This window comes from Nelumbo lutea, chromosome 6 (genome assembly GCF_056320005.1).
Source record: "Nelumbo lutea isolate HS-2025 chromosome 6, American lotus-T2T, whole genome shotgun sequence".
Lineage (NCBI taxonomy): Eukaryota > Viridiplantae > Streptophyta > Magnoliopsida > Proteales > Nelumbonaceae > Nelumbo > Nelumbo lutea.
This window is the reverse complement of record NC_142689.1, coordinates 12,772,444-12,785,852: the sequence shown is the minus strand read 5'-3', so window position 1 is coordinate 12,785,852 and position 13,409 is coordinate 12,772,444. Positions and strand designations below refer to the sequence as shown.

The 13,409-nt window shown below is 36.0% G+C and overlaps 1 protein-coding gene across 2 annotated transcripts; it reads left to right on the top strand.

Moving 5' to 3' along the window:
* Positions 1–2,678: 2,678 nt before the first annotated feature.
* On the top strand, positions 2,679–11,931 carry LOC148847401 (diphosphomevalonate decarboxylase 2-like). Of its 2 annotated transcripts, none has more exons than XM_088952115.1 (11): positions 2,679–2,837; positions 4,546–4,778; positions 4,886–5,084; positions 6,188–6,251; positions 6,461–6,524; positions 6,649–6,729; positions 9,521–9,607; positions 9,986–10,143; positions 10,290–10,338; positions 11,202–11,326; positions 11,434–11,931. In XM_088952115.1, the coding sequence occupies exons 2-11, from the start codon at positions 4,563–4,565 to the stop codon at positions 11,654–11,656; spliced, it is 1,266 nt and encodes a 421-aa protein (XP_088808241.1). In that variant the 5' UTR covers positions 2,679–2,837; positions 4,546–4,562; the 3' UTR covers positions 11,657–11,931. The 2 variants fall into 2 exon arrangements, with proteins under 2 accessions (XP_088808241.1, XP_088808240.1); XM_088952114.1 differs by having other exon boundaries at positions 2,696–3,254.
* The last annotated feature ends 1,478 nt before the right edge of the window (positions 11,932–13,409 follow it).

Sequence of the window (13,409 nt, the reverse complement as noted above, 5' to 3'; positions counted from 1 at the left end):
AAGGCCTCCTGCAGGTTTTGTAATTTTTGTTATAAATTATGTTTAAAAGGTTAATTTCATAGAAAAATTAACATAGATAAACAATTTACTATTTAATGTCATTTTAAGGTTGTTTTAATCAAAAGTGAAGTTTCAAGTTATTATAATCTTATAATTATAGATGCCAAGTACAATCAAGTCTAATTGAGTCAGGCCCAATTATCCCAATTAATAACTGGTCCAGTTTCCACATTATCTTGTAGAGCTAATTAATAATCAATTTGAAATTGGTACACCCTTTGATGAATTCGGGCCGGATTGGTTGGAAACAAAATCATGCACATTGGGCTTGGTTATCTATCATGAGTGAATACTGAATATTGATATGTTTACTCGTGATAGGTAGCCTAACCATGATTTTGTTTGCAACTCATCTAGTTACTCATGAATTAGACAGGTTGACAACAGCACACTTGGGTCTAAATTTGATACACACCATGTAACTGCCATGTTATGCTTAAATTACCTATTTGATAAAAAGTTTTGTTTTATTTTGCTAGCTATAACATTACTTCCCTTTATATAAGCATTTTTTGATAAGATGAAACCCAAATACAATGAGACCGGATCTGCTCCCCACACATGGCACCTTATACCGGCCTCATAGGCACATTCCACCATGCATTGGGAACATCTCCTATACTTATATTTTATTATTTAGGAAGAATGACTGATTAGTCTAAATTAGAATTTTATAGCCCCAACGTACAGGGGCATGAATCCTGACCATGAATTGATATCAAATTTACCAACAATTGTCATTTAGAATTCTGCATTGAGTTACAAAGTAGTTAACCATATTATTTACGAGAAATGTTCCCACTGCTTAGTGGGATTTACTGTAAAATCGTTGTGAGGCGCCCAGTATGAGCATATCCCAATTCAAATACAACTATTAACTAATCACCAGCTCTTAGCGAAGAGTTTGCTTTAGAAGAGAGAATGAGCTCTGTGGACATTTGGGTAAAATTCAAATTAATTTAATAGTTCAACTACCATGCGTTCACTAAAACTGGATCTTACGTGAATTCCAAATTTCAACCAATCAATCACATTAAAATTTATTTTCATCTTTAAAAAATGAAATTACAAATCTCAATCAATCACTATCCAATGAATGCATGACTTAAAATAGGGAAAAGAACAACTTTTTTCTTTCTTTGAAAAGACGAATTTTTAGTTATCAAAATAAAAGATATAAATTTCTAAATATATTTTATTCTATTTCTTTTTTAAATGAATAAAATCTAGAGTTTTTACTGTTCAGTCCCCATTAGAATTAAATAATTCCAACGGGATGTTGACGTTCACACAAGATTCTAATTTCTGAGTCTAACATAAGCAGAGAAAATGTGCAAAGTGTTCCAGCCGTCCGGCGGCTCCTAACCTCCCTTCCAGTTCACAAACCAATTCAGCATAGAAAAAAGCCTTTGTCAAGTCAGATCCTATTGTTATAATATGCAATTTGCTAATTAATGGTCAAGATGTATCATCAAACTACAATGTGCATCACTTGATCTAATCTTGTTTATTATTATTTTATTGAATTTTCCATCAAATGGCCCCTCCTCACCAACCACAACTATGACTACGACTTTGTTTGAGTTCACATGATTCCCAACTTCACATTCCAAATAGACACAGCACATGTTCTCACTCTTGGTGGTATGAGATATGCTAATGTGTTTGACAACGCTACCCGCTTCTATGGACCATGGTGATGGTCGTACATTTAAGTCCATTGGTTTTAGATATGACCTACCCAAAACCGACGGATGGATAGTAGCGCTTACATGGAAAAAAAGCTGGTGAATATTGCGGGTTGTTTCTGGTTTTGGAGCTATGTTAACGTGTTTCACAACGCTACCCATTTCTATGGACCGTGGTGATGGTTGTGCATTTACAAAACCGACGGATGGGAAGTAGCGCTTACATGGGAAAAAAAAGCTGGTGAATATTGCGGGTTGCTTCTGGTTCTAGAGCCAATGACGGATGGGCACGAGCTGTTGGATACTTGGGTTTCCATTATTGAATTTGGTCTATAGGGTTGGGTTGGGCAGGTTTTTTGTGCGAAGACAACAAGAAAAATAGACTAAAGGGAAATTTGGGTGCTAAATTACGAAAACATCCCTATCGATTTGCTGAAATGACGACAGGAGTTGCTCGTTCAAACATGGAATCCTTTTTGGAGTACAAGGACGTCCAAGGTCCAACCAATGGAGCCCATTCGGCTGGAGCAACATCAATTGGGCCTATGAAGATGGCCCATTTCTTTCAGAAGAAACACTTGATGAGGCCCACATGTAGTAGTTCCTAAGCCCATCAGTGAAAAATCTCTCATCTCTAAAATAGTCTAAATAACTAGTTTTCTTTTTCTTTGTACAAAAGAAATGACAGGATCTATGCTCAAGCTCTTCTAAAAAGAAATGACAGGATGTAGTTCATGAGCCCAACAGTGTTAACTCAGGAAGTTACTTTTGGGTTGACAAATTGTGTTATTTTATTGGGCTTCACCACAAAAGGATTTGATGGGCATCAATGGCAACGGAAAATGGGCTCTATTTTCTTTGTCAAATCAAGGTCCAATTGAAACTACAAATTGGTTGTATTTCGGTAATTTTGCTATATAAATGAACCCCACACGAACCCGAGTCTTCCGCTGTATTTGTCTGGCTCTCAGGATTGTGGAGTCTGAGTTGAGACTTGCTGTTTCCTTCTTTCAATCCTTAGTTGGTTAGAGACGCAGACCTCAACTCATCATTCTTCTGCAATTGCTCTCTCACCATTAATTTCAATTAGTTAAGAGATTTGGAACCTTGAACAATTGGGTTTTTGTTTCTTTATTCTTATTATTTTCTCATCTCTAAAACCGATTGGAATCCGTTTTTTCTCATATTTTTAATTTTTAATCTTCAAATCAGTAAATTATCATCTTTTTACGGGTCCGTTTGGTTGTCGAAAAACAGATGAAATAGAAATTATCTTTTAAGGAATATTCTCTTTGTCGTGTGCTTGTTTTGATGAGAAGAGAAAATTTTGAGACGCGAGTTACAAAAGCCTTTATATGCGAGGTCACACCAAAATGGTGCGACGCCACCGATAAAGGGAGCAAGTGAGAAAATTTTGTTGAGAGCACCATTCCGAGCGTCGTCTTCCTTCCACACGCCGTTTAACAGTCTTCTCGTCGGTGCCATCACCGGTGACTTCTTTCGCCGGTAAGTTCAGATTTACAATCCTCTCACTGTCCTCTACCTCTTTCCTGTTCATCCAAACCAAACTCCATTGCCAGAAAACACCTGAACTGCCGTTCAAGGTGTTCATTTGAACGTTGGATGGCTTCCGGGGTTTGTGTCGTCCGGCTTCCGACGTTTGTCTCGTCCACATAGGCTTCTTTTCATTTCAGGTTCAGAACCTTGATGTGGGATCTTGCCAGTTGGGCCCCCTTTTTCCAGCTTGGCTTGAAACCCAAAGTAGAGTCATGTATTTGGAATTGGATATATCAAATGCGTGTATTCAGGTCCTATTCCCAACTGGTTCTGGGATCATCTATGTTATCTTTGTTAAATGTTTCGTTCAATCAGTTACAAGGTTGGCTGCCAAACCCACCCAATGTTGCTCCCTTTGCAGATGTTGATCAAGATGTTCTTTTTAACAACTCTTCTAGCTCTCTCTGTAACTTGAAGACTTCTACTAAATGTTGATCAGGATGTTTAAGATGCTCTATTTCTCCACAATTTTCATTTTCTCAGTAATTTTCTGATAAACCATACTAAATCTTCAAAGATTTCAAACTTTTCAGCTTGAGCTCCATTTTGGGACTCTATAGGAACCACTATACACTATGTGAAAATCATAGAAATGTACTTCTTCGTCACATCTCTGAACCTTGTAGACAAAACCAAGAACTTGATTATACAGCAAGAAAACAGAGAGAAAACAATCATGACAGCGTTATATTTCACCAAGGATAACATCATCTTATTTTTCTTTGATAAAAAAGTCTACATTTGTCAATAATGTTATCTATATCTGTAACAGAGAGCACGCCAAAGAGGGGCTGGGGCAGGGACTGGGAGGAGGGAGAAATTAACATGAACCTTACTAGTGTGGCATTATCAGTCTATTCCTCCTTGTAGCAACTGGGTTCTTCTTTTGAAGTGCAATTTCTATCAGGATCTTCCTAAAACGTGCAGTTGTTAGAAGATAACATCAATTTCATGGTTATATATAGGGAAATCAACCTCATATCTGAAATAACAAAAATATAGGGAACCATGAGAATGGTCTTGGACAAGGAAACTATGTTCAAACTGGGATGGATCCAACAATCATGTAAAATTATCTCAGCAATCAAACACTGGGAAACAAATTTGTCCAGCTTTCTGGTTTCATTTGATCATTATAAAACTACATTTCTCAGCTTAAGTAGGCGTTTTTTCGTAGTTGAAGAGACTTCTTCAGATTTTGTCTTGAAAGGAAAGAATCAATAAATATCTCTTTTTTCAGATTTCGTTGTGGTCCAAATGGCGAATGGATTGCAGAACTGGGTACTAATGGTGACTGCTCAGACTCCAACAAATATCGCGGTCATCAAGTACTGGGGGAAGAGGGACGAAACCCTAATTCTTCCTGTAAACGACAGCATCAGTGTAACGCTTGATCCAGAGCATCTCTGCACGACGACTACTGTTGCTGTTAGTCCCAGTTTCGAGAATGACAGGATGTGGCTCAACGGGAAGGTGTATTTCATGGATATCTCATTTGTTTGTCTGGTTGAGGTTTGATCTTTTATGCTTTTTAGTATTTGCTCACTCCAGGAAATTTTAACTTTTGCTGGTTAGTGTAGGAGATTTCCCTCTCTGGTGGTAGATTTCAAAACTGTCTGAGGGAAATCCGATGCCGTGCAAACAGCGTTGATGATGGGGACAAGGGGATCCACATTAAGAAAGAAGATTGGGACAGATTGTACGTACATATTGCTTCCTATAACAACTTTCCAACTGCCGCTGGATTGGCTTCTTCTGCTGCTGGTTTTGCTTGTCTTGGTAAAATTGCATGCAGCCTTTGCTCTGTGGTGTTTTAAATTAAAAGTTGTACATCTTGTCTGGTGACTGGGAAAAAGTTTACAGGAGTAATAACTGTAGTTAAAAGTAGTTTATATTTATTGCAGCCAAAGAAAAAATTAGTTTATATGTATTTCAGGAATGGGGGCTAGACGAATTCTGACTAGCATTGGTGTCTGATCTTGTTATTCTTTTAGATAGGAAAATGTAGGTTTGTTGAGGAAATAGTTAGATAAAAGAACTGGATTCGGGGTTTGGAGTGATTCGATTGATATCTTCACTAAATATGTAGGCTGGCAGAATTGTTACACATATGGGAAAGAGCTTACACCAAATGACAAGGATTTCCATGGAACAACTGGATTTGGGGTTTGAAGTGATTCGATTGATACCTTCACTAAAGATATAGGCTGGCATAATTGTTACACATATGGGAAAGTGCTTACACCAAATGATGAGGATTTCTAACCTCTAACAGGGTGTTTGACAATATGTATGACATTGTCTTTAAACCAAAAGAATAATTGTTTTTCTTTTAAAGAAACAATATCAAACTTATTGGTGAACAACCCTGAAATTGTTCAAATTAAGATAATGCAGTAGAATTGCCATTTTTTATCAATAGTAGAATTGCCATTATTATTCTCAAAATCTAAATCCTTTCAATTTCTCGTATTCAGTGGACAAGAAAGTTTCTACCTTTATAAAGAAGATAAGAGAAGATATAAGCAACCATGTGTTGCCAAGGATGACTTAGCATGCTGACTATAGTTGCCATTTGGATTTACCATTCATGTTTATGATCTTTGGTCTATGACATCCATTTGCTTGTGCTATGCCAAAAATTTACCTAATACCAATGTCTCAATGATTTCAGAATGTTTGTTCACTAAACATATAATTCTGTTACTTTTTTTTTTTTTTTGCATCCTTGTCATGATGTCTTACTAATGTCCTGCCTAGGGCCTCCTTTATATCAGTTACCTTTTGTTGTACTGTGCAGCTTGAACTAAATGGTAATGTTTGGTCTATTTATTGAAACCATTTTACATGGTTATAATATGCTATTTTGTTCCCCTCTGCAGTCTTTTCCCTTGCAAAACTAATGAACCTAAAAGAAGATCAAGGGGCACTTTCTGCTATTGCAAGGTTTGTTTTTGTATCTTGAAATACATTTTTATACAAATCAATTGAACAAAGAATATCTTTGAGATGCTTGTCAATCTATCTGCATGATACTGATTCGATTGCCTTCGTGTTTCCTTGTTCCTACGTATTTATATTTATGGATGGATGCTATTGCATATTGTTTGTTTGTAATACCTATATATAAAAACAACTTGTTCGTACATATACAGGCAAGGATCAGGCAGTGCTTGTCGTAGTCTGTATGGGGGATTTGTCAAGTGGGTGATGGGAAATGTAAGTTTGATTTTTTATGAGTTATTTCTTTTTATTTTATTTTTTGTGCTTTCTGTTAAGAATATGTGCATGATATGTTCACTCAATATTCTCATTCTTTTTCTTTTATCTGTCAACTGTCAAGGATGATAATGGAAGTGACAGCATTGCTGTTCAACTTGCAAATGAGGCACATTGGAATGATCTTGTTATTATTATTGCAGTGGTATGCATCTATCTTACAATTTCTTCTGCCAATTAAATAGTTTACTAGTTGTTAGTTGTTACTTGGTACACAGTAATTTCTTCCCCAGATATATTGGGAATTTTTTACAATTTTCAACTATTTTTCTATTCCATTTTATATCAAAGTTAAATGATATCATTATTTTGTTTGCATATGATCTACACATCCTATTAAATTGTGTTTTAGACATTATGATTTACTTGAGTTCTTATTGATTATAAACTTGAAGTAAGCCAGCTTTTCTAGAATTATGAGTGCACTAATATCAAACAAATTCAGAAGGGGAGGGGGGAACTGAACCACACCAGAGAACCATGTTCTTTAAACTCCAAACTACCTGCCCTTACTGGCACAACCTTTAGCAGCAACTGTCCTTATCCTACACAACCTGACTTGGTCTCCCTCTCTCTACTGATTCTAGTTCTTCACCTTCCTCTATTAATGAATATCCTTTGTCTTAAACATCAAAGAGTAAAGTTCATAAACAAATAAACATGATATTTGCACAAAAAGGCTCTCCAGTGTAACATCAACCACCACTTGAAATTCATGAATAATTGTTGGATTTTGGTATCCTGAAAATAGAGTATATCAAATCTATCCTGCCATTGTCAATTGCCTCATCCATGTTTTGCAATTTCCTTGAGACAAAGTGGAAATTTCCCCATTTCCCAAATCCCAGGATGGAATAAAAAAATTCCAAATACGTCTCGAGATTTACTATATATCTAAAAAAGTTTCAATATATTAGTGAAATTTTCAAGTTATGTGAAAATATTCCAAGTTTCAAAAAAGGGAAAGTTTTATCAGTTTTGCCATAATCAATTGGAAACAACAATGAGGTATATACTAACTAACATTTCTATATGATTATATGGCCAAACTATTCAAGATAGAGATGATCTTGAAGAACCTTCAGGGAAAGGAAGCAGGATATAAAAGTTATTTGGTTTTTAGGCTCCATTTGTTTCCCAAGTCAGACTCTGAGATGCCAGCTGGATCCATGTCTGTTCTATGCATCACTGAAACAAACAAGAAAGAAAAAAGATACAAAATCACAGAATGTTTCCAAAGTATTTTCTTGAATATTTTCAACTATCAACAAATTTTCTTGAATATTTTCTTGTTGGCATCTTCTAGGTTGGGCTTGAAGCACTTGGACTCAATTGTTTCATAGAAAAAAGTTCATTGCCCTTAAGTTATGTTACTGACCCCAACAGAGATGGTAGGGCCAGTTGAACTGGGCTTGGAATTCTGGGCTGGTCTTGCATAAGCATTTAAGCATTCAAACCCTTGCTTGTTGCTAGTGCATCATTAGAAATAAACATGGGAACTAGCTTTCTACTCTTTGGATCCAGCAAATGGAGGTTAAAGGTGAAGAATTACTAGTGTAGCTTTGCATTTTCTTCACTGGATATATCAAGCAACGGATTAGGCAATTGAGCTTAAACTGTTGCATGATAACACATTTATTTTCTTGCTGTTAGATTGTAAATGCTTATTTCCTCAAAATTATTGAGTCCATTAATGTGCAACAGCTTCAGGGTGTGAATGCTCAAGGGAGGAACAAGGAACAAGCAACAAAATGAATACCTAACATTTATAGATGAGCTTTAAAGATTTTTCATCTTCTTGTATATACGTGTTCACCTTGTTTTTACATAAAGTGCATTCACTGTTTAAGTTAGCATTGACATTCTTTTTATATTTTTCATCTTTTTTAAGTCTTTGTTTTCTTTATTTTGACAGGTATTTCCAGAAAAATAATGAAGGTTTAAGTTTGTAAAGTTAGGTAGATATTGTAGCCTGCAAACCTTTGCCTTTCATTTGAATATAATTTCCATATATGGTTAGGGGTTCAAGTTGGTTATCCAACTTCAATAATTTACACAGCATCACGTTTGGGCCTATTCAAATTTTAGCAAATGCTCATCTTGAGCTTGCCCAAATTGCAGCCCTACATATGCCAATCAAGATTGATAAGATCGTCCTCTCAATGCCCTTTACTATTTCTAGCAATCATAGGGGTGCTGTTTTATCCAAGATGGTGTGACATGCATTAGTTTCATGTCTTGATTAACAGGCTTTGTACATGATATCATGTTCATCCAAGTTCAGTATTAAGGCATTCACATTTTTTTTTTTTATTTGAGGGGTAGGATGGTGTTGTTTTGTCCAAATCATTGCTTTGTGTTGGCTCAATAAAGATGACATGGCTACTATCTCCCAATTCCTTGTCTGCCATAGAAGCACATTTTATGTCTTTCAGCGTCGTAGTTTTTGATGTAATAATGTTTCTATTTATGAATTCATGTTGGCATACTAGTTGTTTCTTCATTTTGCATTTTGTGGTATTAACTTTGAGAATCCTGAAAGATAAGTCATGGTTCTTGTGAATGTGACTCACCTAATGGGTTATTAACTTGTTTAATTTATGGGGTGCCATATTGGTATCAGTTTTTTTTTTTTTTTTTTTTTTTTTTTGTTTTATGAAAATTCTTACATTTTACTTTTATGAACTTCTATTTGTATTGGGAGGTTGGGAATTTTGTCCGTCCTCCCTAGCATTATGTTTCTGACATGGTACTTTGTTATTCATCTAGACCAGATCTAATGGGTTCCATGAATCTGGCAATCATGATAGAACAACATTATCATTCTATAGGAATTGTCTTCTCTATTTCGTTCACTGTATTGCATCTTTAATAGATCTCTTGTTCATTTTGCAAGTTCATTGGATCTGTAACACTTTTTCTTTTTGTCATTCCAGGTAAGTTCACAGCAAAAGGAAACAAGTAGCACTACAGGAATGCGTGAGAGTGTTGAAACTAGTGCTCTTTTACATCATAGGGCAAAGGTATTTATTTCATCAGTTGTATGCTAATCAATTGCTTCTTTGATGATGCTATAAAATTATCTTTAGCATTAGAAAGCTATGCGTGAGAGTTTTGAAACTAGTGCTCTTTTACATCATAGGGTAAAGATATTTATTTCATCAATTGTATGTTAAGTATTTCAATTGCTTCTTTGACAAAAAAATATATCTTTAGCATAAGAAAGCTGTCTATATAATCATTTGAGAGTCATTATCATACTATAAGATTTTACAGCATCCATCATCCATGCCCTCTTATTTTTGAGGGGATTTCTTTATTATGCAGTCTTCATTCTTTGTGGTTGAAGCCTGAAGGTAATTCTGAGTTGTGAGAATCCATTCTTTCTTTGATTGTGATAGGAAGTAGTCCCAAAGCGAATATTGCAAATGGAAGAAGCCATTAGAACACGTGATTTTCCATCCTTTGCAAGATTAACTTGTGCTGACAGCAATCAGTTTCATGCTGTTTGCTTGGATACTTGCCCTCCCATATTCTACATGAATGATACATCCCACAGGCATGTAAACTTTTCTGTTATTCCTAATTCCATATCAAAATGATCACCAACTCTTTCCATTTTTTATCAGTATTTGCTACTCTTTGGATTCATTTAGATTCCCGTAATATTTAAGGCCTAATATTGGAGAAATTACTATATTTCAGGATTATAAGCTATGTGGAAAAATGGAATCGGTCTGCAGGAACACCACAGGTATGGTCTTTCCCGGTGCTCTATGGGAGTGATTATACATCTCTCAACAAATTAGACAAAACATTGAGGGGCTATGACATTATGATTTTAAACGAGGAAACTTTAGGGGGTGTTCAACAACATGGTTGGTTTTGTTTTTGAAATAAAAAATAACTGCCACATCAGCAGAATTATGTATATATATTTTTTGCTGAGGCTGCAGTTATTTTTGTTTTCAAAAACAAAATCAACTATGTTGTTGAACACCCCCTTAGTGGTTGCTTTTAACAATTTTCTGTAGACCACCTGAGATGTAGGTGAAATTTATAGTTTAATTGTCTGCACTGCAAGGTGTGCAGGTATATTCTGTACTTCATCCTGTTGTTGTTCTTGATCCAAATCCTTCCATCCCTTTTTGATCATCCACACTGTATGAATGAGTCAAATCATCATCATCGTCCACTCATGTCATTTTAATATTTTAATCAGACATGTAGGGTGCTATTAATTTATCGTGTGAAGAGCTAGTACGAGTCACCCATGTTCATCAAAGCACATGGACAAACATAATCAGCAAGCAGTAGTCCTTTGATCATGGGTTGCTCCCATTATCTGTCTTTAAATGGATTATCCATTTGTATTATTCCTATCTTAATTTTATATAGAAATTCAAGGCTTCTGATAAAACTTACCAGTTTAATTTTCCAAAGAAATTGTACGCCTTACTACTTTCTCAGCTGTGATCTTCATACTTCTCTTTGGTCTACCAACATCTGCACTTTCTTGGCAACCTCAAGTATTTAGAACTATCCAAAGTGGATCTTTTTTTGGGGTTGTTTGCAATAACAAATTGAAGTTGATTAACTTTTGGGACACTTTGACAGGTGGCTTATACCTTTGATGCGGGGCCCAATGCAGTTCTAATTGCACGTAATAGAGAGGTTGCTTCCCTTCTGCTTCAGCGGCTGTTGTTTTACTTTCCCCCACCTCCCGCTACCGAACTCACTAGGTATGTCATTTACATATACTATTAATAAAGTCAAAAATCTTGTGGAAGATAGGTCATTACGATATTACTTGCTTGAGGATGATTGGTGTATTAAATTTCCTCGCCAGTTACGTACTTGGTGATAAATCAATACTAAAAGATGCCGGTCTTGAGACGAGGAAAGATATTGAAGCTTTGTCACCACCTCCAGAAACCAAGGACAATATTCCTTCCCAAAAATATGCAGGTGATGTTAGTTATTTCATCTGCACAAGACCAGGGAGAGGTCCAGTGTTGCTAGCTGATGAAAATCATGCTCTTCTCCACCCTGAAACTGGGCTGCCGAAGTAAGTTATATGAAGAAAATAACTTGTGTTGTCATGTTTGAGTCATCTTCTCATGGATTTGACAAAGATCCTAAGGCTCCCGCCGGGTTGCTGTTGGATACCAACATAAAATGCTTGCAATATTGAATTTTCTGTATTGTGATACTAGTCCTTGAAATGTAGTTTAGAATTTCTCCTTAATTCTGTCAAGATCCCGGTATCCATCTTAGCGAGGACAAAGTTAGAACCGTTTGTCATCTTTTAGTGTTTTGAATTACAATTCAGAGTTTGTGAGCGTCAGTTCCTGTTTTGTGCTCATTTCATTTATGGACAGGGTAGTTAGCTATGGTGTGTTTCTTGATTTTTCCATATTTTGAGGAATTAGAAAATAAAACCCACTATTTATTTTCTGTTATGCCCCACATATTTTTAAATGTTCCAGATCATTAATGGCAGCTCCTTACAATTAGTATTAACAAATACTAGAACCATCTAAGGGTAATCTTAGTACATGGTCCGGGAAGACCACCTCTGCTGTGATTTCTCTCCTTGCAATTAGCTTTGTTTTGGGCACAACAAAAGGTGCACTAGTATTATAGCTTTAGATTTCTAATGCGGATAAACTCTTAGTATGGTTGTCCCTTGAGGAATTTGGAATGCATAATTAAGCAAAAACAAATCTGCATGCAAAGCTCACTCCATTATTTCCTTCTCTTGGTGATAAATGAAGCAGTTTCAGAAGAAAAATCTATAGGCTGTTCTGTAAATTCTAGCTGATATCAGGCTATTGGCCATATAGCAGGGAGCTCTTCCTAATCCAAGTGTCCTTGTGATTATATCGGAGAAACCACTTTTAAGTTTTAAGTGCAAACAAATGCCCACTAGCACCGACCTCATGATATTGGATCCAGGGTAACCTTTCTGAAACACAGTGCTGTAACTTAAAGTGTATGGGCCTATCTTCTAACTTTACCAAATGTGAACAGATCATTGTCAGGGAATGGATTATCCAGATCCATCGGACCAAACTCCCAAGTCCCATAACCAATTATATAGTTTTGATGCAGTGAATCATAAGCACCTTACTGTTGTACATTTTCCTGCAAATTTGACAGTACTTATCTTCAAAGATATTTAATCCAAAAGCACAACAAATCCAGTTGTTCAGGATGGCTGAAATTGGAATTACTATATGACAAAATCTATGGTACCATGCAGTAGGGGTGTTCTAATCAAACCGACCAAAGTGGCCTGGCCCAACTGAGTTGGTCAGTTTTACAAAACCACTGGTCGGTTTTGATTTGTGTAAGAAAATAAATTGAAGGTTCCTTTTGGTAACGGAACCAATCTTATATGTTTAAGTAATTATTAATTAATCTCTACCTTATATGTTATATGTTAGGGTAAAATACAAAAACCTTCCCTCAAGTTTTTGACAATAATAAAAATTTACTCTCTAGTTTACCTTTAGCAAAATCCTTCCTTCTACTTAAAAAAAAGCGACAGAAACCAAGGAAAACTGCATTTTTATCTCATACAGCACCTAAGAAATTTGCAAAATATCAATTTTACCCTTACTCGAAAAACTCACTATTCTCTCTTGAGAAAAACAGTCGAACCCTAACCCTAGCTGTTGCAAGCAGACAATGCTCGGAATATTCCACTTCCCAGAATATTCCGACGACGATTCTTCACCAGATGACGGCTGGTTTCATCTTGTTGGCCAATTTCTTCACTAGAGTTTGTTTTCTTCACGAGTTCATTTTCTTCTTCACGAG